At 34.2% G+C, this 24795-nt stretch overlaps 1 protein-coding gene across 2 annotated transcripts in view; it reads right to left on the bottom strand.

Annotated features, from left to right (window-relative positions):
• Positions 1 to 24795, bottom strand: part of ADGRL4 (adhesion G protein-coupled receptor L4) — a 118705-nt gene that overhangs the window by 36323 nt on the left and 57587 nt on the right. For both annotated transcript variants that reach the window (XM_001100419.5, XM_028832172.2), the window contains 6 exons: positions 19938 to 20090; positions 12865 to 12935; positions 11775 to 11954; positions 11480 to 11663; positions 9951 to 10067; positions 2399 to 2604 (listed from right to left, as the gene is read on the bottom strand). In XM_001100419.5, coding sequence (XP_001100419.4) covers positions 2399 to 2604; positions 9951 to 10067; positions 11480 to 11663; positions 11775 to 11954; positions 12865 to 12935; positions 19938 to 20090 — 911 coding nt within the window. The remainder of the gene's footprint in view (positions 1 to 2398; positions 2605 to 9950; positions 10068 to 11479; positions 11664 to 11774; positions 11955 to 12864; positions 12936 to 19937; positions 20091 to 24795) is intronic.

Genomic DNA, 24795 nt, shown 5'->3' with positions numbered 1-24795 from the left:
GAAGGCATGCCCAGGCTGATAAATGACCCAGGGGTAGATCATCCAGACAGCATCAAGGCTACAGAGCCTTGGGAAGGATGTCTCCAAGACAACAAACTGGCTGATAGATAAGCTTACTTGTTCGAATGTTTTGAAAAGAGATTTATAATTCTGTCAAATATTTTGGAGACAAATTAACAATGGATAAATAGAAATATAAGCAAATGAAAATAAATGAATTAACACCAGGAAAATGACTGAACTCCATGATTCAGTTGTGAATAACACACCAATTTATAGTATTATAAACATTGAAAACCAATTTAACCAAAAATTGGAGGTAAGCATGAGTGGATGGATGGTTGAGGGAGTGTGTATATCACAGCAGAACATGTGTGTAAGAAAACTAAATCTGAATCTTCCATAGATGGAAGTCAGCAGATTACATCTACTTTTTAGAAGCTTAAGATAAGAGGAGTTATTATATTTTGGTTTTTTGGTTGAAGATGATCCAGTACCAACGGGGTATGGTTTTATTTTTTTATGAGGCAGAGGCTTGAGTCTTTTTATTAATTGAGACACTGACACCAATGTGGAGAGACCCAGGAAAGATGAGATGGTGGATGGAGCATAATTTCTTGGGAAGTAGACTGGGATGGATGTAGTGGGCCAAACTGGTCAGGAGTATCATAGTTTTTGAGAGCATGGACTCTGGAGGAAGGCTGCAGGGGCTTGAAACCTTTTTCTATCAGTTAATTGTTGAGTGACCATGAGCAAATTATTTAATCTCACAGGCTCAGTTTCCTCATCTATAAAATAGTAATAATAGTATGTACTTCATATGGCTTTTGTAAGCATTAAATGAGTTTTTTGTTTGTTTGTTTGTTTTTAGTAAAAAACTTAGAATACTGACTGGTTTCTAATCTAAGCACTATGTAATTATTGATTGCTATGATAATTGTTAATATTACTATAATTAGTGTTACTATTCTTCTGAGGTACTGTAGAAGTATGTATCAATCAGTCAAATCACAGATAAATTATCAGGGAACCAGGACACTGAACATATTACTTAAGAGATAGTTTTTATTTTCTCAGGTGAAAAAATGGGACCAAAATTTCATTCTCAGAGAGAGGGAACTAGAGACTAAGTAGGTCTATTGTCAGAGAAGAGTGGTGAAATTTCGTAACAGTCATTACTTTGAATGGAAAATACATTTGAGCAGAAAGCCAGATAACAGCAATTAAGTTTTCCCAGGAATTACTGTGAAGAGTTTTTGTTTAAATATGCGTTTTGTTTTGTGTCTTTGTCAAACAGGGATTGGTGAAGTGGGTTGTTCTTGGCAACTCTTTAGCTGTCAAAACATTCTACTGATAAAAAACAGAAAAACCATCAGACCATGTAAAAGAACAGTGTTTGGTTTCTAGTATTAAAAGTGTATTTTGCATTTAGCATCTTAAATAGAAGTCTAAGTTTGGTTTCCAGTCTTAAACAATTTCACATTTTCTTTTTTCCTCAACATGCTGCTTACCATTATTTAGGTTTGAGCTATTATTTACTTGCATTTTTTATACATTTAGTTTCTCTCTACCTTTGATGTTTTTACTTAACAGTGGCATGTTTGTATTGTGTGTAAGCAAATATATTATTTTTTTTTTTAGAAAGCCCCTTTTCTCCCATAATAATGCAAATATAATTGCTCAACTTCAAGGTACTTCAAATGGAACTTCGAAAGTACTTGAATCATGTACTAGAACTGAAATTCTTTTGAAAGTTTAAGATAACATCAATTGTGAAATTGTTGCAAATAACCTGTGATTCTGAGTTGCCCCCATTTATTTTTAACTAAAATAGCTAAATAGTTGGTTAGTTCTAATCATGCTTTTTTATTGTATAACTTTAATTATATGAGTCTGAAAAGTGAAATAGAATAAAAAATAAGAGTCAAATGGCCTCCACTAATTTCTTTATGAAATATTGTAAATTTTGCTAAGATTTTCTTTTAATCAACACCAGAATCCCTTCGAATATTATTTTAAATGACAAGTATTAATGAAACACCTCACTTATTACACAAGTGACATTTATTTATTTCTCTGATTGTGATACTTTTTAATAACTTATTCTTTTAAATTACGGATATTTCCAAAATAAACAGTGTACTTAAAAAAACCAAAAATATTGCTTATTTCCAGATAATCAAATTAATACATTGTTTGGTATTAATTAGAATGTTTAAAGAGCCCTGAAAGTACAAAAATATTTTGTAGAAAAATTAGTTAAAACTACTTCACTCTTTTAATTTCAAATCTGTATTTTTAAACTCAAAGACTTAGATAATTGATGTGACACAACAAAGAGTCCACTTCTCTGACTATATCACAGTCATAGCCAATAACTTCCAGAAAAACAGCTTACCTTTTGGTGACTTAATGTAAATGTTATTTTTTCAAGTTGAAACAACGTGGGTGGGTTTGAGCTCATTGAGACTGAAATTACTGAAGATATGACTCTTTCCTCCTCTTCAGAATTATCATAATTTTGGGGTTTCAATAAGAAGTTGTCAGATGATGAAAGCAAAGGACCAATACTCTTATAATACAAAAATGCAACTGCAACATTGCCTATCAATAAAATAAGTATATTTAGTGAAATTCTTATAAAACAAAGTGTATATACACTCTTAAGATAAATATAAAAATTGAATAGAGAAACGTTTCACATTAGGAAGTTATACAAATACCCAGATACTGAAATATGGACCACAATAAGCCCATGCCTGCATTGTTAAACCATAGTAAGACATATTCTCTGACCTCTAAGATTTTGAAGATAAATATCCCCTTTACACAAACTATCGTTAGAAGAAAAATAGTCCTAGATAAATTTACGCCAAAATCCTGACCAAGAACCAGAGTGTGAAGTGTATTCACTTGAATAATTAAATTTTGAGTTATTATGTCCTCGTATAAATATATGAATTTAAGAGGTATTAGGAGGAAATTATCACAGGCTGATAGAATCAAGACAATTTAGAGTTGAAGGAGTTGTAACATGCCACTGAATTCAAACTTATGCCTAATAAAATGGTTTATATTTAATATTGATAACATGTAATTATGCAATGTCAGGGTAGAAAATTTATTTCCTTGAGAAGCGGCCATTATCCATGTCCCTAAAACTCACCAAATGCAGTGCAGCAGCATATAACCAAATAGCACAAAATTATAAATACAAATATTAATATCATCAAATACAAAGGACTGTAATAACAAAACTGGAAACCTCCACATCACATGAATAAATAGAATTATTTGGATATGACTGTGTGAGCTGGAAGTTGCCAAAGTGTATTGCTATTTATGTTTTCTCTCTTAATCTTAAAAGGTACCTTAAGAGACATTGTTAAGAGCCTTGCTAAACCCAGATACATTACATAAAGGATTTTCCTCAAGTGCCATCTTACAAAACTTATATTAAAGAAAGTATGACATCGTTGGGCTAGTGAAATTATGACTCCAAAAGATGACAACTGTCCCAGCCTTTCCTATAAATAGACAAGGGCCTGAGGCACGACTTGGATACCTGTTAGGTCTACATGACCAGGTCCAGTTGATGAACCACGTCGTGGGACAGTGGCATCTCAGGAGTTGTAGTAGAAGATGATTCAAAATCAAATGACAAATCAAAAGTATAAGATGGATTTTAAAAATCTACTAGTTACTGCTTTCCTTTGTGAAGAAAAATATTTATTTAACATCATTTTCTGACTTTTGGTATGGGGTGCCACAGAGAATCCTCCAAAACATCTTCTCACCTCCTTTACAAATATATTGTCTCAGTATTTATTTTTCCATTCCCAGGGTTTTGAACTTCTTCAATTCCTATGATTTCTCACGAATTCGAGGCTTGCTCTAGCTTTAAATTTTCTTATCAAACCTGTACCTTTTATTAAAAAATTAGGGGTTTATTCACTAACAAAGAGTATAAAAACTTTGACTAATTTGAACAGAGTAGATCATTTCCTAATAAATCATCATCCATCCTTCCTAGTTTTTCTTCTTCACAATGCTTACTGTAGTCTTTTTGCCCTAAGATCTTTCCTATATTTGTTAACATTACCATATGTTTACCAGGAACCAGACATAGCCTTCAATTCAATTGACAGAACACATATCTGAGCATTTACACAGTGCAAATAACTATGCTAAGTTCTGGAGATTTTGCTTTAGAAGTAATACCGATATATGTTTGTTTAAAGATTCCCATTCAGTAGGTCTTCTTCCTTATTCCTATTTTGTTTTGTTGCTTCTAATTCTTTTGAATGAAATTAATAGTTTTTTATTATTGTGGTCCAAGCATAAGTTGCTTTCCAAACTATTAGAAAACTACTGAGGTGACAAGAGTTATGATTTTTCCTTATGTTAAATTCTCAAATCAATCTTACCCACATACACTATGCAACGAACTCCTTAGAGAATCATTGCTCTCAAACTGCTTTATTGCCACTTTAACTTGAGAATAACTAAAACCACTTCTCAATAGAGCTTCATATGCTGCTCTATTTTTTCACATAAATGTTGATTTCATAAGTAATTTGAAAATAAATACGTGAAATCTCTTAAGAAAAGTCTGTTATCTTTTTATCATAAAACGATAGATCAGAGCATTGAATCTTGTTCTGTTCATTCTCAACCCTTCCTCTTTACGCTTCTAAAATTCAGTCTATAAAAAATATATATTTAAAAATCCAGGGGCCAGGTACCATGGCTCAGGTCTGTAATCCCGAGAGGCTAAAGTGGGAGAATCACTTGAGGCAGGAGTTCGAGACCAGCCTGGGAAATATGGCAAAACCATGTCTCTACCAAAAACAGAATAACTAGCCGGGCATGGTGGCATGTTTCTTTGGTCCCAGCTACTTGGGAGATTCAGGTGGAAGGCTCACTGGAGCCCTGGGAGGTCGAGCCCTGGGAGCCCTGGCAGTGAGCCATGATCATGTCACTGTACTTTAGCCTGAGCAACAGGGTAAGGCCCTGTCTCAAAAAAGAAAAATAAAATTCACTTGTGCTGCATAGACCTCCTTTATTTTCCTACCAATAGTACTGTTTATGTTTTAAAGAATGCATGTGTTTTATTAACTAATTTTTCAATAAATTAATAAATACATGCAGACATCTTTGATAGGGTTTGATCAATGTGTTAGATTTGTTCTTATTTTTAAGATATAACTTTGAGCAAAACACATTTTCTTACTCTCCTTTATTGAGAGCTAATATTACTGTCCCTTTCAAATGTCACTTTCTCCGTGGGATCATTAAATATAACAAAGCTACCATAATATCAGACAAAATTTCTTCAGGATATTAATTCCATAACAATTTCATCATCTATCACCATAATCAGTATTTTCAATGTCTTTTTATCCAAATTCCAAACAGTACCAAGTTGTCTTTGAAATTTCAACAGTTAATACATTCTTTGGATTTGTTCCTAAATACAAAATGTGTGCTTGGGTAATTAGAATACGGTATAATAGAGTAAAAGCCAAGGGTTCAATGGCAGTATGACTTAGTTATTTTTACTTCATTTATGGCTATTTCCCACTTTTGTGCAGAACATGACAAGAAAGAATAGAGGATACAAAAATACTTCTTTTTATGAAACAGTGTCTCTCCATGAGACAACATGTGTGTTGCAGTATATATTTTCCATTGTATTTTGCTATTTTGTTGTTGTTGTTCTCATATAGGTAAAAATAGATTACCTAGAGAAAATAGGAAATATTATTATTTTCTTTGCAAAAATTTTATAATTCCTCTCTAGGTAATATATTTTTACCTATATGAGAATAACAACAAAATTCTACTATCAGCAGAGTTTTTTTTCTAAATGCATTACACTAAAATAACAGATAAATGATTAAATTGAAATAGTAGCTACTTACTTGCTAGTTAGGTACCAAGGAAAAGCTGATTTCTTTTTTCTTTTTTTTTTTTTTTGAGATAGAGTCTTGCTGTGTCACCCAAGCTGGAGGGCAATGACACGATCTCAGCTCACTACAACCTCCACCTCTGGGTTCAAGCAATTCTCTGCCTCAGCCTCCTGAGTAGCTGGGATTACAGGCACCTGCCACCACACCTGGCTAACTTTCATATTTTTAGTAGGGATGGGCTTTCATCATCCTGGCCAGGCTGGTCTTGAACTCTGACCTCATGATCCACCTGCTTTGGCCTCACAAAGTGTTGGGATTACAGGTGTGAGCCACCGCGCCCGGCCTGGAAAAGTTGCTCAAAACCGTACACTTACATGGAAGCTGAACGACCTGCTCTTGAATGAATCCTGGGTAAATAAGGAAATTAAGGCAGAAATCAGGAAGTTCTTTGAAACCAATGAGAACAAAGAGACAACCAGAATCTGTGGGACACAGAAAAAGCAGTATTAAGAGGAAAATTTATAGCACTAAACGCCCACAACAGAAAGCTAGAAAAATCTCAAATCAACACCCTAGCATCACAATTAAAAGAGCTAGAGAAGCAAGAGCAAATTAATCCAAAAGCTAGCAGAAGACAAGAAATAACTAAGATCAGAGCAGAATTGAAGGAGACAGAGACATGAAAAACCCTCCAAAAAAAATCAATGAATCCAGAGGCTGGTTAAAAAAAATTAACAAAATATACCACAACCTAGGCTAATAAAGCAGAAAAGAGACAAGAATCAAATAGGCTCAATAAAAAATGATAAAGGGGATATCACCACTGACCCCACAGAAATGCAAACTACCATCAGAGAATACTACAAACACCTTTATGCAAAAAAACTAGAATATCTTGAAAAAATGGTTAAATTTCTGGGTACATACAACTTCCCAAGACTAAACCAAGAAAGAGTCAAATCCCTGAATAGACCAATAACAAGTTCTGAAATCGAAGCAGTAATTAGTAGCCTCCCAAACAAAAAAAGCCCAGAACCAGATGGATTCACAGTCTCTGGAATTCTACCACAGGTACAAAGAAGAGCTGGTATTATTCCTTCTGAAACTATTTCAAACAACTGAGGAGGAGGGTCTCCTCCCTAACTCATTTTATGAAGCCAGCCATCATCCTGATTCCAAAACCTGGCAGAGACACAACAAAAAAGAAAACTTCAGGCCAATATCCCTGATGAACATCGATGTGAACATCCTTAATAAAATACTGGCAAATTGAATCCAGCAGCACATCAAAAAACTTATCCACCACAATGAAGTCGGCTTCATCCCTGGGATGCAAGGTTGCTTCAACATACACAAATCAATAAATGTAATCCATCACATAAAGAGAACCCAAGACAAAAAACCACATGATCATCTCCATAGATGCAGAAAAGGCCTTCAATAAAATTCAGCATCCCTTCATGTTAAAAATTATCAATAAACCCGATGTTGATGAAACATATCTTAAAATCATAAGAGTTATTTATGACAAACCCACAGCCAATATCATATTGAATAGGCAAAAGCTGGAAGCATTCCCTTTGAAAACTGGTACAAGATAAGGATGCCCTCTTCTCACCACTCCTATTCAATATAGTATTGGAAGTTCTGGCCAGGACAATCAGGCAAGAGAAAGAAATAGAAGGTATTCAAATAGGAAGAGAGAAAGTCAAATTGTCTCTGTTTACAGAGGACATGATTGTTTATTTAGAAAACCCCATCATCTCAGCCTCAAAATTCTTTAAGCTGATAAGCAACTTCATCTAAGTCTCACAATACAAAATCAATGTGCAAAAATCACAAGCATTCTTTTACACCAACAATAGACAAGCAGAGAGCCAAATCATGAATAAACTTCCATTCACAATTGCTACAAAGAGAACAAAATACCTAGGAACACAGCTAACAAGAGATGTGAAGGACCTTTTCAAGGGGAAGTACAAATGACTGCTCAAGGAAGTAAGAGAGGACAAAAACAAAAGGAAAAATAGTCCATGCTCATGGATAGGAAGAATCAATATTGTGAAAATGCCCATACTGCCCAAAGTAATTTATAGATCCATGCTATTCAAACTACCATTGACATTCTTCACATAATTAGAAAAAAAAATAAATTTCATATGGAATCAAAGAAGACCCCATATAGCCCAGACAATCCTAAGCAAAAAGAACAAAGTTGGAGGCATCACACTCCTTGACTTCAAACTATACTACAAGGCTACAGTAACCAAAACAGCATGATACTGGTACCCAAAAGAACAGAGACCTCAGAAATAACCCCACACATCTACAACCATGTGATCTTCGATAAACCTGACAAAAACAAGCAAAGGGGAAAGCATCTCCTATTCAATAAATGGTGCTGGGGAAACTGGCTAGCCATATGCAGAAAACTGAAAGAGGACCCCTTCCTTATACCACAGACAAAAATTAACTCAAGATGGATTAAAGACTTAAATGTAAAACCCAAAACCATAAAAACCTTGGAAGAAAATCTAGGTAATACCATTCAGGACATAGGCATGAACAAAAACTTCATGACAAAAACACCAAAAGCAATTGCAACAAAAGTCAAAATTGAAAAATGAGATCTAATTAAACTAAAGAGCTTCTGCACAACAAAAGAAGCTATCATCAGAGTGAACAGGCAACCTACAGAATGGGAGAAAATTTTTGCAATCTATCCATCTGATAAAGGTCTAATACCCAGAATCTACTGGGGACTTAAACAAATTTACAAGAAAAAAAATCAAATAACCCCATCAAAAAGTGGGCAAAGGATATGAACAGACACTTCTCAAAAGAAGGCATTTGTGCAGGCAACAAACATGAAAAAAAGCTTGACATCACTGATCATTAGAGAAATGCAACTGAAAACCACAAGGAGACACCATCTCATGCCAGTTAGAATGACGATTATTAAAAAGTCAAGAAACAATAGATGCTGGTGAGGCAGTGGAGAAATAGGAACGCTTTTACACTGTTGGTGGGAATATAAATTAGTTCAACCATTGTGGAAGACAGTCGTGATTCCTCAAGGATCTAGAACCAGAAATACTATTTGACCCCACAATCCCATTACTGGGTATATACCCAAAGGATTATAAATCATTCTACTATAAAGACACTGCACACGTATGCTTATTGCAGCACTATTTACAATAGCAAAGTTATGGAACCAACCCAAATGCCCATCAATGATAGACTGGATAATGAAAATGTGGTATATATACACCACAGAAAACTATGCAGCCATAAAAAGGAATGAGATCATGTCTTTGCAGGTATTTGGATGAGAGCTGGAAGCAACCATCCTCAGCAAATTAACACAGGAACAAAAAACTAAACAGCACATGTTCTCACTCATAAGTTGGAGTTGAAATATGAAAACACACAGACACGGTGAGGGGAATATCACATACCAGGGTCTGCCGGGGGGTGGGGAAAGAGGGGAGAGAACTTAGGGGATGGGTCAATAGCTGCAGCAAACCACCACGGCACACATATAACTGTGTAACACACCTGCATGTTATGCACATGTTTCCCAGAACGAAAGCAAACATGTTAAAAAAAAAACCTATTTTTAAAAAATCTCTATTTTTCTTCCTCACACAATCACAAATTTTGTCTCACGATGAAGAATATGATGGATTATTGAGGAAGAAAAATTAAAGGAACTGCAAATATAGTGACTTTGCTGTATAAGGAGTAGTAAAATCAGAGCTCTTTGTATATTTTCATGAGAATTTCAAACATTTCAGACAGTAACAAAAGTTGGAGTTAAGACAAGGACCCAGATATTGTCAGCCAAAATCCTCCCCAGTATTTATATCAGAATGGAAATCTCAAGTAAGAATATGGATATTCTGTATACTGTACATACATCATATGTTTTTATAGGAAACCATACCTATTCCATGTACATATGATGTAATCAAATGCATAAGTATTTATTGCAAATTCACTGATACATTGTCTGTTAGATTGTTAAAGTCCTACCATTTGAAATATATGCAGCTTTTCTCTTTGGAAATATATTTATATAATCTCCGTCCACATTCATATGAGGATGAATATGTTTCATTTTAGACGAATCAATAAAGAAAACTTTGAGAGCTGAAACAAAACCATGAAAACAAAAAAAACCCTGAAATTAGTTTAATCAATATACACGGTAAATATATTAGCTTAGAGATAATTTCATCCATGATTGTTGTGTTTCAACTTATTTATAGCAGGTAGAGTGAACATATTCTTAACATGTTTGGACAATGTAATATATGTGTTAAAAATCTGACTCAAGTTTTAATTTTTTAATTTCACTATGGCACTCATGGTTTAACTTTTTTTTTAATTAAATAAAATATAATATGTGTATGTAACCAAGGAAGCTGTAAAATTACAATTACTAAAGCAAAGATAAGCAACTACAATGTCTTACAGAATAGTGTCTATAACTCACTAATGAGTGATTTAATTAAACGTTTGAGTGATAATTCCTTTGACCTGCTGTATTATCACCATTTTCATGCAGAAACATTATAAAAATACAGAGCACTTACATATTAGTCACAATCCTTGAAACTTTGATTTAGAGTAAATGATGAATCCTGATGAGATTTTTGTAAATCTGCGGTTGCACAGCAGAATGCCACTCAGAAAATGCAGTATAGATGTATGCAGTGATTATTTCAGCAAACTTACCTTGCTTCCTCAGAAAAACTTTATAGGCATCCTCAATTTGACACAAGATTCTGAGTATTTTAGGTATGAATTTGTAGGAAGCAAGAAACATTCTAATTTGCTATGTTGATTGCTTTATATTATCAACATGCAAAGGATTCCTAAATAGAAGTTTAAATGTGTTATATCCGGCTGGGCATGGTGGCTCATGCCTGTAATCCCAGCAGTTTAGGAGACCGAGGCAAGTGGACGGCTTGAGGTCAGGGGTTCGAGACCAGCCTGACCAACATGGTGAAACCCTATCTCTACCAAAAGAACAAAACTTAGCCAGGCGTGGTAACACACACCTGCAATCCCAGCAAGTCGGGAGGCTGAGGCAGGAGAACTGCTTGAAACCAGAAGGTGGAGGTTGCAGTGAGCTGAGATTGCGCCACTGCACTCCAGCCTGGGTGACAGAGCCAGACTTTGTCTCAAAATAACAAATAAACAAACACACAATATCCAAAAATTCGTTGGTCAAGGTAGACCCTGACAAGTCATGAGATGACAGACTCAAAATGACAAAGGAGTAATGTACTCTGACCATTTGATGGCTATACAGTTCAGGAATCAGAAAGGGTGGACATGATAGGAAGGAGACAACACTTGTGGATTTATCCTTTTTACTAGTACTTTATTCACAGTGCTCTTGCAGTATGCATCACCATTCATTTCTACACTAATAAAACTACTTTCAATGTAATCAGTACTAGTTTCAACACCATGCCTCCTAACCCCCACCCAAGACTTTGAAAATGGCTTATTTGGAAAACACGATTACTTTGAAATGGACCCTTGTTTCTTACCTATATCCGTTGAATTGGTATCAAACTGAGTGGTCTTTTGGAAGCTCTGGGATAGCCTTAAGGTAGCTCGTTCAACAGTGTGCATGAGTTTTGTAAGATGTGTTCTCCTATGATTCACAGATAACTTGTCCCAAACTACAAATGTATCCCTTTGAACAAAATTATTCACGGTTTTCACCAATTCCTATTGAAAAAAAGCATGTCTTTTAGAAACGTTAGAATCCTACGCTAATCACAGATGAAAGGAAAAATTCAAAGCCCAATTATATTAAGAGTTGAAGCTGAACATACTTACAGTAAGAGTTGAATTAGAAAGGGTGTCCTTGGCTGAGATAGTGTTGTTCTTATAACCTAGTAATGAAGATGATTCAGCTAATATTTCTATATATGTAATTATATCTGTTGGTGAAAGATCTGTCACAGAATTTCTATAGACTTCTCGTAGCAAAGCCACAGGTTCTTTTATGGGTCTGATCTGAGCAAAAAAATGAGTCCAGAAAAAGGAAACTAAATTAGTTCTACTGGAGTTTTATAAGAATAAAACTTATATGTTAAATTTATTCTGAGTTGGTTTTCTCGGTCTACACATAAATAATATCAAACTAATAAACCTAAACCATAACATGCATTACTGAAACCTGAATTTATTTACAAGAGATTAGCAAATAACCTAAAAGCATAGACTTTACTTTAGAAAACAAACAGAGCATATTTGAATTAATAATTTTTTAAAAATGAGTCTTCAAAATAACTTCCTATTCTTCAGTATAGAATTATATTCTAGCCAATGAATCTACCTTAATACTTGAACTCCTTAGTACTTATAAATATTGATATCCTAAGCAATAAATGATAATACTTTAAATTAGATTTTAATCAACCAAAGAAAACTCTTTACAATGTGATTAAATGAAAATTTGCTTTAAACTGATAGTTGATTACTCATGTTGAGATTCACATTCTCAATCATATGACAATTATTTTATAAATCACCAACTTTATTTGCTCTTTGAAATGTTCTCTTTTAAGTACCAAATCTAGGTGCATTCAATTATGTCTACTTAGAATGTGGGAATGGGTCTAGAGTCAAAGTATCTCTTTACTATTTTTCAATCAACTTTTTTACATAAAAAGAATTTTCCAACATATGGAGTAATGAAAATGTAGCATATTAAATATGTAAAAGGCCTTTTAAATAATTTTGGGATTTTCAAATTAACCCTGTCTTTGATGCAAACATGATGCTTAGATCTCTATATGTAAACGTTTTCAACCCTCCCTAAAGTTCAGCTACTGGTTACTCTTCTTGAAATGTGTGACATTGAAAGCATTTTAATTGAAATCAAAATGTCCAAATAAAATAAATTGTTAACTGTTCTACTTACTTTTGTTAAAGTTTTATTAATATTTGCAGCAATACAGACATTATCTAAATGGCAGTTTGCATTCACATTTTCTGTAGGAAAAAACAGATTATACAGTAAGTTTTAAAAAGTATTTTTGCCTAAGCTCATCATATAAATCCCAATGATCTTGCTCACTTATTTAAATATCAAAAGGACATTCTCTAACACTTGAATTTCCTCTTCAGTTTTAGAATGTGCAATATTTTACAGACAATGAAATAAAGGAGTTTTAAGGACCAAGGAATGTTAGTTCCATAAAATGCTATCTACAATTTTGATTAAATTAAAAAAATAGGCTTTCTTTTCTTTATTCCATAGAACATAAAGGAATGCAGGCACATTTCTTGGAAGCTGTAGCTCTGTGGTACTTCACAACTGTGTACTACATATTTTATATAGTTCTTTGATCACACATAAAATTTAATAATGTAATTTACATTGGCAGTAAGTGCCATTATTAGGTGTGAACTGTGATTTTCCTGTATATGTCTGATAACCTTCTTTGCAGCAGCAGTTATACCCACCATTCACATTTCCCCATATGGCATGATCACCACAGACAACTGACTCACTGCAGTCATCTATATCTGGAAATCTTAATATTTGAAAAATTTTTTTTTAGTGCTCATATACTTGCTAACTTGTTGAAAATAGTGTTACTTATGATGAGTGGTTTCATGTCAAATTTTATAAGAAAGTTAGAGAAATATCATCATTTAGACAATGGCATAACAAACTTAGCTGCATATACTTTTTAGATTTAATTCCTCCAATCAATTTTGAGAGAGTATTGAAAATATTATTCATGGGCCACACTCTCAGATTGAATTGCATGATTAATCAACAAAGTCATTACAGTAATTTCCATCATTGATGATGTAACACTTAGTTCTAATTTAACAAAGACCCAACTTAAGAAACACATTTAAACTTATTTGTTTTCTAGTATCAAACTAAACTGACTTCAACAACTCAGTGTAATCTGGAGGGTAGAAGAGTGACCCAATTTCTTTCCAAAACTTCATTTTTGCATGTAAGTTAACCTAAAAAACTAAGATGTAGCAGAATGTGTGATTGAATTCCCTTAAAATTTTATCACAACTTATTACTTTTGTTCAGGTTATATTTTACTACGGTTCTCAACACACAATCATCATAAATAAAATAATACATTATACAGAATTAAGTCTTACATTCTCAAAAGCTAAATATTGAGGCTGTAACAAATGCCCTAGGTTTTAAGCTTACATAGTTTATATTCTTAACTTTAAGATTTACTTACTATGGTGAAATATGCTTTACATTATAAATAGAGTATAAATAATCTGCTACTAGAGAAAAAGATTCTAAGAAACTGAAGAGTCTAGATCATTACCTTGAATTAATGCAAAATTTTTATGTTTCTACCCCAGGTCTGACATCTTCAAGATACTTTATATTAAATTAATAAATGAACATCTAACCTTAAATTTATAATTTGATTTAAAACTAATAGGGTGTCATAATACTCTTTGCTGTAGAAAAAGGGTGTGTAATCAAAGTCTAATTTAAAATGTCATCTAGTTATCTTAAATGTAGCTGTTCCAATTTCTCATTCAAAAATCCAACAAAGATCTAGAAAACACATCCAAATTCATACCACCAAAACCAAAAATTGAAAGTGAGCCTCTTGCTAGATTCTTAAAGAAAGTTCCATTCACTAGAAAGATGATGGTACTAGATTTACAAGGTCAGCTAATAGCCCAGGCCTAAAAGGTTAGAACAGCTCTTGTTCTTCTGACAAGTATATGTATTCAAAATCTGTACTACCCAGAAATCTGAGCTCACCACTTCTAAAGAAACACAAATGCTCTTGTACCACCCCTCACCCCTCATCCTCTCATTTCTAGGTGTATTCAGGACCTACCACTCCACAAAAATGAATGAACAGAAAATGAAGTAGGGAACAAGTAGTGACAAGTGACCTTGGGATGTGGAGAACCATCAAGGAAAGCATTCTAGGCTGAGCTAAAGACAGAAGCACTCAGACGGTAGTGCAGACTAGGGTGGTCATTTGTCATGAAATCAATGAAGTGAGAAAACTATATAGGACTAAAGCAAAGATGAGTCTTTATTGGAGCTGAACTGTTGAAGCACCAAATGTTATACTCCAACTGGGAAAACACCCCAATGAAAGTGTGAACAGACCCATGAAGTATCATAAACAACAATAAAAAAATTTATTTAATGAGCAAGAAAACTACTATGTTCTTTGAATACCTTTGTTTTGTAGGTGAGATGCCTTCTATGGGTAACAGTAAACAAGATGGTGATTTTTCTCAATTTCAAATCCTTTAAATGTGCAAGTTTAAATTAGAAACTTCATCCCAAACCCAATCTCTGAGAAACATAAAAATCTTGACTCCAGGAACTCAATTTCCATCCTCCTTCTTGCACTTTGGACTTTAATGTCCAGTGAAACTGGCTTGGCTACAATGAATGTGCCAAATGGCTACATTTTGCAGCAAGATCCACACTAATTTCTCTTGCAGATCCAAATGGCTAAAACCTACAGTTACCTCTTTCTTGAAGGAAAAGTCTCTGGGATTGCTAATTAGAAGATCTAAATTCAAATATTGACTATAACGTTAATTAGTTGTGTGATGACCTTGGGTAATATCTTAAAAAGACACCTTCTAGGCCGGGCGTGGTGGCTCACGCCTGTAATCCCAGCACTTTGGGAGACCGAGGCAGACGGATCACGAGGTCAGGAGATCGAGAGAATCCTGGCTAACATGGTGAAACCCCGTCTCTACTAAAAACACAAAAGATTAGCTGGGCGTGGTGGCGGGCGGGCGCCTGTAGTCCCAGCTACTCGGGAGGCTGAGGCAGGAGAATGGCGTGAACCCGGGAGGCAGGGCTTGCAGTGAGCCCAGATCACGCCACTGCACTCCAGCCTGGATGACAGAGCCAGACTCCGTCTCAAAAAGAAGACAGCTTCTAACCCAAAAGAGTTCTACCTCATAAACAAACAAGAAAATGTATGGGAAGGTGGAATAGTGCCTAGGATATCACTGCCACCTGATACTGTAACTGGAAAATCAGGACTGGTGATTCTACTCATATTGCATATTTTCCTAATAGCAGGAGCTTTGTGTAGTATGTTTTAAGATACAGATAAATAAAGAGTGTTTTCTTTTAGGTTACCATATCTAGGTAATCTCCAAATCTATTAAAAAAAACCTCTTTCCTATCATAATGAAAGCTAAATCTCTGTTAGGTAATTATTTAAGTCCGGCTAGATTTGACAGACCTGATTTACTGATTGACCCATTTTCCTCACGACCAACTTACAATTTGATTTTAAATTAACAATTTGATATCACTAAATGCAAGCATATCGTTAACAATCTTAACTCATTTGCAACATTTCTGTTAACAGGTGATGCTTGGTTGTGCATAGTGGCTCACACCTGTAATCCCAGCACTTTAGGAGGCTGAGACAGCAGAACCACTTGATTCCAGGAGTTTGAGACCAGGCTGCGCAACATAGCAAGACCCTCTCTCTACTAAAAAAAATTTAAAAATTAGTCAGACAAGGTGTTGTGGAGTGTAGTCCCAGCTATTTGGGAAGCTGATACAGAAAGGTCACTTGACCCCAGAAGTTCCAGGTTGCAGTGAACCATAACTGCACCAATGCACTCCAGCCTGGGTAACAGAGTGAGACCTCAGCTCAAAAATAATAATAATAATGATGATGATAATAATGTCATGTTTTTTCATGTGTATAATTAGCCAATCCAGCAACATTTTATCATAATCTTCCTTCAAAACATGATCATATGATGGTTATGATTCTTATTATGATCAATAATAGAGTTTTCTAATGTGTAACTCACAGACTGCCAAAGAAAGATAAAATGTTCAATTATAGTAAATAATTTTCAAAGACAAAATTTAATATTATTCAAAGCTAGAAAAAAAATCTACAATTATCATAGAGTACTCCAGGCAGTAGGACATGACAAGTAGTAAACAAAGCTATAAAAGACATGGTGAAATTGAAGGAACTCATGGCTTCTATTAATTTGGTTTCAGCAGATTAACTTTACTATTGGATGTCTCAACTTTCCCATTTGTGAAATTCTGGTGTGTAACTAGGTTTCTCAGGAGCTGGACTTCTGAAGTTCCGTTTTACTGTGATTCCAAGGGGAGGAGAAATATGTGCAGTGCTAAATCTCACCCAGCGCCTTCTGCAGCAAAATGACCTTATGTGTGGAAAACAGTATTTGAATGTGGACTAAAGGTAAAGAATTTTGCTTGAGTCATGTCTTGCCCTATATCAAAGTCTTCCATTTTTTATTCATAGAGACTTTAATGACTACAATTACCAGAAATGTCAAATTTTAGGATAAGCTAAAATTTCAAATCAGAAGCAATACACTGTAAGGTGATATACTAATGCAAAAGGAAATAGATTTATGTTTCTCTGTTCAGATTCCCTGAGGATTATGATATTGTGCAACAAAAATTACTGCAGGACTGAAATAAAACGAAATAGCTACACTGCTTCTCAAAAAAGCTTAATCCTTAAGGACAACAAAAATTGATGAGAAATAACATTTTTCTAGAGAACGAGTTTTTCACTGAATAATCCATCAAAAAAAACCAGGTAGAAACAGAAGGGCTCAATATTGGGCATTAGGCTTTAATAAGGTTAGTGCATTTGCCGACTACTTAAAATAGCTAAAAAGGGAATTAGCACAAACTTAGGTCCATTCCACCTTACCGCAATAGAAATTGAGTATCAAGAGAAAGAGTCTTCAATTACAAATATACTACCCCCATAAAATGTTGCCATTCAGTCATCTTTGTGTGTTTGTGTTTTCTCTGTATCTATGATTCAGTGTTTTCTAGTGCAGAAATTCTCTACTTCAAGGAACATGAACAGAGAAATATAACCCTTTGTGAGTTGAGAATTATTAAAAGTAAACATGATCAAATAAAAAGACAGATGTATTCTACAAACAAGAGACATTAGGGAATGGAGAGCAAAGTTAAAACTGTATTAAATTACAGTGATTAAGTTGTTACACGTTAGACTTCTTCACTGACTGGAACATTTCCACTAAAGTTTGCAGGGCTACATATTAGAACTGAACTACTAAAGGTAAAAAGCACATTATATGACATTCTAAGACTATAACAATAATATAGGCTTGAGAAGAACAAACGGTGAAGTACTGTAAGTTTTCTGGGCAGAATCTCATTGATTCCTATTTCCTGAGTATGTTATTATGCTATATTGCAATAAAACTTTTCTCTAGAAACACTAAAGGTAAATTTACCATTCAACAGTAATAGCATTATTTTCTCATATGTTTAAATATTTTATACCCTTGCAAAGTTTGATCCAGTGTATCTGGATGGTTCAGATCAAAGAGATATTTGAATGGTCTACTACACATTTAAGTATTCCATGGAAATAACAAAGGGTTTTTAGATATAAAACTGTGAGTCTAGCCTTACCTTTATCCAAAATGTATGAATCTAGAGTAGCCCTTCACTTCATTGGCAATAAAATGAGGAAAATAAAATCTCCCTTTTTTTACATAGCAGAGTAAATGTTGTGAAGCGTGGGTACATGAGACTGGATGATTTCTTTAATACAGACATTTCACATATACATATTTTGAATATTGTCTCATAGCTTACCATCCTAGCACTTCAAGAGACCGAGGCGGGCAGATTGCCTGAGCTCAGGAGTTTGAGACCAGCCTGGGCAACACGGTAAAACCCTATTTCTACTAAAATACAAAAAATTAGCCAGGTGTGGCGGCATGCACCTGTAGTCCCAGCTACCTGGGAGGCCGAGGAAGGAGAACTGCTTGAACCTGGGAGGCGGAGGTTGCAGTGAGCCAAAATCCCACGACTGCACTCCAGCCTGGGTGACAGAGCGAGACTCTGTCTCAAAAAAAAAAAAAAAAAGGTCTCACTAGGACACTAATCAAAGGCTTTAGTGTGATCGAGATTAACTTGAATATCTATCTCTTTTATCTAGCTATATAATTTAGAAGCAGCACATTAGCCTTCTCTATGTTGCATGTAGGTTCCTGAATTCTATTCCCATGTCTAACCTTGGCTACATGATTACATTCTCAGGGCCTCTGCATACCTATTAATTTTGTAGATTACCAATCATAATTAATTATAATAGTTATTGATGAGTTGAATATTTTTTGGAAACCATGCTTAAGATGATTTAAAATTTATTTTCAAAGTTAAAGTCTTTGGCTCCAGAGAATTCGCTTCTGAAAATTATTCATCTGTTGAAGTTTGTAAATAATTATTTTTTCTCAGGCTGGAATCCAATTCTCTAGGATCTGATCAATCACATGCATGACCAAATTACAACAGAAGGATATTTTTAAAAATCGTCTAGGTCCTCCCTTTAGACCCACAATAAGTGAACAATCACTTAAAAATTACATTGAAATTATTTTTCCTACAAAGGATGTTTTCCTGACCCTACATGATTTTATAAATAATTTTCTGACTATAGTGTTCAGAAAAACTTAATGCGTATCTGAAGTGTGACTTTTATCAAAGCAGAGATAAAACCACTAGAACAATTATTTTATAAATGATGATTGTCTGAAAAATATGTAGAACCCATCACAGGGTGCGTATTTCCAAAGGCATCAATATCTTTTAATGCAAATGACAATTTTCTTGAAGTATTAAATTATTCTAAAGTATAAACATTTATTCTGTTGTTTGCCACTACACTAGATCTCAAGGCTCCATGAACATTTCTCTCTCTTTTATTTTATATTTTTGCAAACTTATTCTCTCAAAAATTAAAAAAAAAGCCTTTTTCCTGTATCCTCGGATAAATATCCCATAGACTTTAACACACTGGAGAAATAAAGACATTAAGTAAACTTCTGAAAGTACTTAACACCTAGGGTACAATCAAGGTCTGGCAGAATTTGGTTTGAATATGTTTTACCTCTGGGGATAATAAACAATAAGAGATATGTGCAAATTCTAACTTAGATAACCGAACTTACCTATACAGATGGTTCCATCATTAGTGATAAACCTGTCTTGGTTACTGCTGGATCTGAAGCCAGGTACACACATACAATAATAACTTCCTTCTGTGTTAGTGCAATTAGCATTTTCACCACAGGACTGAGTTAAATTTCCACATTCATTATCATCTGTTGGCATATCAATTTAAAAGATTATTTTTATAGAATTGACATAAATTCCGACTATTTTCCATCAGTATTTTGGAATTTTTACTGTTAAATAGTTTAAGATATATAATGTTTATATGTACAAACCTTAGTACTAAAGAATCCGTATTCCACACTTGTCTTCTTCTTGTTTATAATATGAGATCTTCTTTGTATTTGCAAAGCAAAATAGGATCTCTTACTTTAAAACACTAGATGTAACTATTAAATCTATGTGGCAATATCTTTCAAATTTTTATATGTAATTTAATTATAACCATGTCAACAAATATATGCTCATTTTGAATTTATAGTACTCTTTATAATCCATCAAAAGCACAATATAAATTAAAAATGAAAAATCAGAAATTACAAATTGACATGTGCTTATCATGTATTATTTATTTTCATCCATTGTTCCACAGAAAAAATTTGCATTACTCAGCATGCAATCTTTTCATGTATTCATTAAGGCATTTATTTACAACTATATGCATTATATTGGTCCACAGAAGAGTATACAATACAATAAATTAAAAAGTAAATAATACAGTCTTTACCTTTATACTCTTACAATATAATTTATCAGGGATGACAAAGATTCGTAACCCCTTTTTAAATATCAGAAGGCAAATTTATATTATCTGTTAAATAAATTGATTGGAATATATGTGCTGCTTAGAGATGATCATAATGGTCTGGAGGAGAATATTTTCCAGTGACATGAAACCCTGTTGTGGGTTAAAAAACATAGCTCAAATCCCAACCCCAAGGTGTCTATGAATGTGACATTGTTTGAAATAGGCCCTTTGGATATGTAATTAAAGAAAAACAAGGTCAGACTTGATTATGGTGTGTAATTCAATGATTGACATCCTTACAGAAGGAGGGAAATTTGGACATAGAGACACAGAAGAGATGACTTTGTGAAGACAGAGGCAGAGATTAAAAGATGTAACTGCAAGTCAAAGAATGACAAGGATAGCTGGCAACCACAAAAGTTAGAGGGGGCAAAGAAGGATTCTTCCCTAGATGTTTTTACGTTTTTGAAGCAGCATGGTTCTGCTGACACCTTGATTTTAGACTTTTAGCCTCCAGAACTGTGAGAGAATAAATTTCTGATATTTTAAGCCACTAATTTGGTCATAATTTTTTATGGCAGCCCTAGAAAACCTATAGACTAAAACTGGAGAATATAGGATAGGTAAGTATTAGAGAGAAAGAGACGAAGAAAGGAAACTAAAGGAATAAAAAATTTTGGACAAAAGTGCAGGCATAAAAGTGACTGGGATATTCTGAAGATTGTAAGGAGCCTAATTGGGGAGCACAGAGAGAAATCATAGGGGAATTGTAAAAACAAGTCAGGTTTGAAAAATGTCTGGAATCTTTATTCTTCATTTTATTCAAACCAGGCTTAATTTCTTTTTAAAGGGTGAGTTGTGTAACATTTAATTCATATACTGGCTATTGCTCACATATAGTAATCACTAAAAGTTGAAGATATATTCTAAATGTTTTATAAATATTAATTAGCTTAATGCTTTATAGAAGCTCTAGAAGGTAGGTATTACTATCTTTAACTGATGAGAAAAAATAGAGCAGACGGAGCCCAGGCATCATATCTAAGAGTTTTTTCTTTGTGGCATCAGATCGCTTTTTATTTTACCATAGATACCTTCCTGGCAGGTTGAGAGGGAATCTCAAATTCCCTTGAAAATTTTAATCCCTAGCATTTGAGCTGATTTATTATTGGGAAGACAGAAGAGCAGAGCAGCAAGGGAAGAATTTTGAGCTTCTCCTGGAGACTAACAACTTTGAGATATGAAAGAACAAAGAAGGTTGAGTTATCAAAAGTTTCTATAGGCCAGGCAAGAAATGTAAAAGTTTGATTCCATCAGAACCAGGCAATAGAAAGTGGTGTTGTGTAGCTTGTGGTACCAGTAAGTACACACTCACTTAAAAAATTTAAAATTAAAAAAAAATTTTAAAGCATATTTAAGACTCTGTGTTTAGATTTAGCATTTCACCAGGCACTTGTCAAATGCCCCTAAAGCACAACATATGGAGGTAGGAGGAAGAGAGAAAAATTGCTGAAATAGGGCAATAAAGTAAGAAAAATTGTGAATGGTCTTCTACAAAATGCTGAAAATACTTTATTAACATGTATGTATTTAATTAATTTACCTATTTTGTATAAATAAATATATGATGCAACTCTATATGGCTATATATACTCAAAAAGTAGATATGTATGTCTATGTATGCATAAAATAGAAATTAGTTTCTTAAAATTAACTGAGAGTGGCTCACAAATTGAAAATAAGCAAAATAGTTGAACCATATTAGGTTTGATTCAATCATTCAGTTACTCACATATTTATGGAGTTTCCCAGTTCCCAAAAGTGAATATGTCTATACTGGGAAATAAGTAAAAATTAATCAAAAAGTCAGGATCTGTGCCCTGCTGTCAGAGTTCACATTCTAAAGGCAAGTTAACACAGAAGCATATAATTGAGTTTTTATTAAAATAAAAGTTTTCATTTTTATCTTTAAATTTGACTCCATTCATGGCATACTGGGAGAAGTTGATATTAAACTTTAAAAGAAATTGGCTCTCATATCAGTTATTGGTAATATAGAGGACGATGAGGATTGTATCCCTTGTGGGCTATAGCTGCAAAAATGATATGCAAAAATATAGAGAAAAAGAACTCATGAGGTCTGAGGTATTGGTTGGAGTCCAAGAAAATGAACCACTTTATATCACCTAACTGACTGTTTGTAAAATATTAACTTGCCAATATGTTGCTTAACTCTAAAATATTGTTACTGGTCTTGGGTACTACATTAACAGGTAGAAAAAAACAAAAGTTGCTATTAATGTTTGTGTCTCTTCCTGCTGTATGGTTTTGAGCGCTTGACCTCTTTGCTTTCTTATCAAGAATTTGGAAAGAAAAATATTTCCTTATCTACCTCCCTATCTTCTGGGCTGGATATATGATATGGACAAATTCCCTAATGGTCCAACTCAAATCTTGTTCGGTAAAATACCACTTATCTGAAAGTAACCTCTCTCTTCCCTCAAGATAGTGGAGATAGGCAAGAAATTATCTTTGTGAAGTAATATATAAAATGAATTATTTAAATTGCCTTAAACTTTCCAGGGTCCAACTTCATAATAATTAATCTTCAAGGAGAAAGTTTCTCTGGATGGGTATAATATAGAAAAATAAAATTCTGCTTCTTGGGCACTCTTATTTCTAATGTTCAAATCAGTTCACCAGTTATACTACCTAATCCCTGTAACTCACTGTATAATTTTGGTGGATTGTAAAATAAACTACTTAGATTAAGATGTCCCTTGAAAAATTCTTTAAAATACGATTATATTGGAGATATATTTTAAAATGTTATCAAATTGTTCTAATAAGGAAAAATATTTGGTATTCTCTGAGAAAAAATTCTTCCTGGTTCACCTCTGACACACTGAGTTAAGCACAGCAAGACACAGGCATACACACAGCTCCTAACTTAAAGGTATCCATAGCTACTGGAGATGATGTACCAACATCCAAATTATTAGATTGTAGTGTGTGTCAAAAATAAAAGAGGTATTTAGTAGTACAGTGGCAACTGGAAGAAAACAGCTTCCTCAGGTCATTTGCAAGATCAAAGTGTAAAGATTATTGACAGAGAAGTATTAGAAAAGGAAGTGATGTTTGCAGTCAGGCACTGAAGTATAAGCAAGAGTTTAGACAAACAAAAGGGGTCCCCACAATCCAATCAGGCAAAGGAAAAAGTTTACCTAAATGCCTGGAGGCCTGCAGGAACAGCATAATTTAGAGGAGAATTGTACTGTCAGACACTGGGCACGAGGCTTCAGGGCAAGAATCTGTGCAGGTAGGCATGGCTGAAACTGAGAAAACGCTTGCCAAGAATTTGGAATTATATCCAGTGGGTAAAGGATGTCCATCAACAGATTTTATGTAGAGGATAAATATGATTGGATTTGAGTTTCCAAACACATTTTCAAGTATAAAGAAAACTAAGGCCCAAGTAGCTCTGGTAGAACACTAGAAGACTTGAGGAACTAACCAAAGCAGAATCAACGAGGAAGAAGTAGGAATATTTCAGACATATTTAGGTGTTACGAGTCTGATTTGGAGAAGATAAAGAAAAGAGGGTAGGATTAAACAAGTGATGGCTACATACAAATTTTTATATCATATTTTTCTTGTCTATATTTTAAATTTTTCATAATAAAATAATCTTAAAATATCAATGGGGATTGGAGATTGAATGGATATTTGAGTTGGCTGAAGAGAGAGGAGCAGCAAAAATGAAATCCACGTTCTGACTTGGAGGGATCTGGTGGATAAATTGATCCTCTTATCAGAACAGGGAGAAGCAGAGGAGGAACATTCTTGCAGGGTAAGATGGGGAGTCACTTTTGGCCATAAAAAGTTGATGTGCCTTAATTAACTGAGGACATTTCAGAAGGCGTATCAATAGTTCCACAGTCAACTATACAGTCATAAATTGTCTATTCGTAGGAGAAAGCTCACGACTCCCTTCTTCTCTTCCACAGCATGAGTCAGATTCAAGAGCATGGTATTTCTCAGCTCCTGAGAAAAGGGGCAAGCCTGCTGTTTTTCTTTGTGCTTCATCTCTAAATGGACCCCTTTCC

Source organism: Macaca mulatta, chromosome 1 (genome assembly GCF_049350105.2).
Source record: "Macaca mulatta isolate MMU2019108-1 chromosome 1, T2T-MMU8v2.0, whole genome shotgun sequence".
Classification (NCBI taxonomy): domain Eukaryota; kingdom Metazoa; phylum Chordata; class Mammalia; order Primates; family Cercopithecidae; genus Macaca; species Macaca mulatta.
This window is presented reverse-complemented; position numbering and strand designations above follow the sequence as displayed.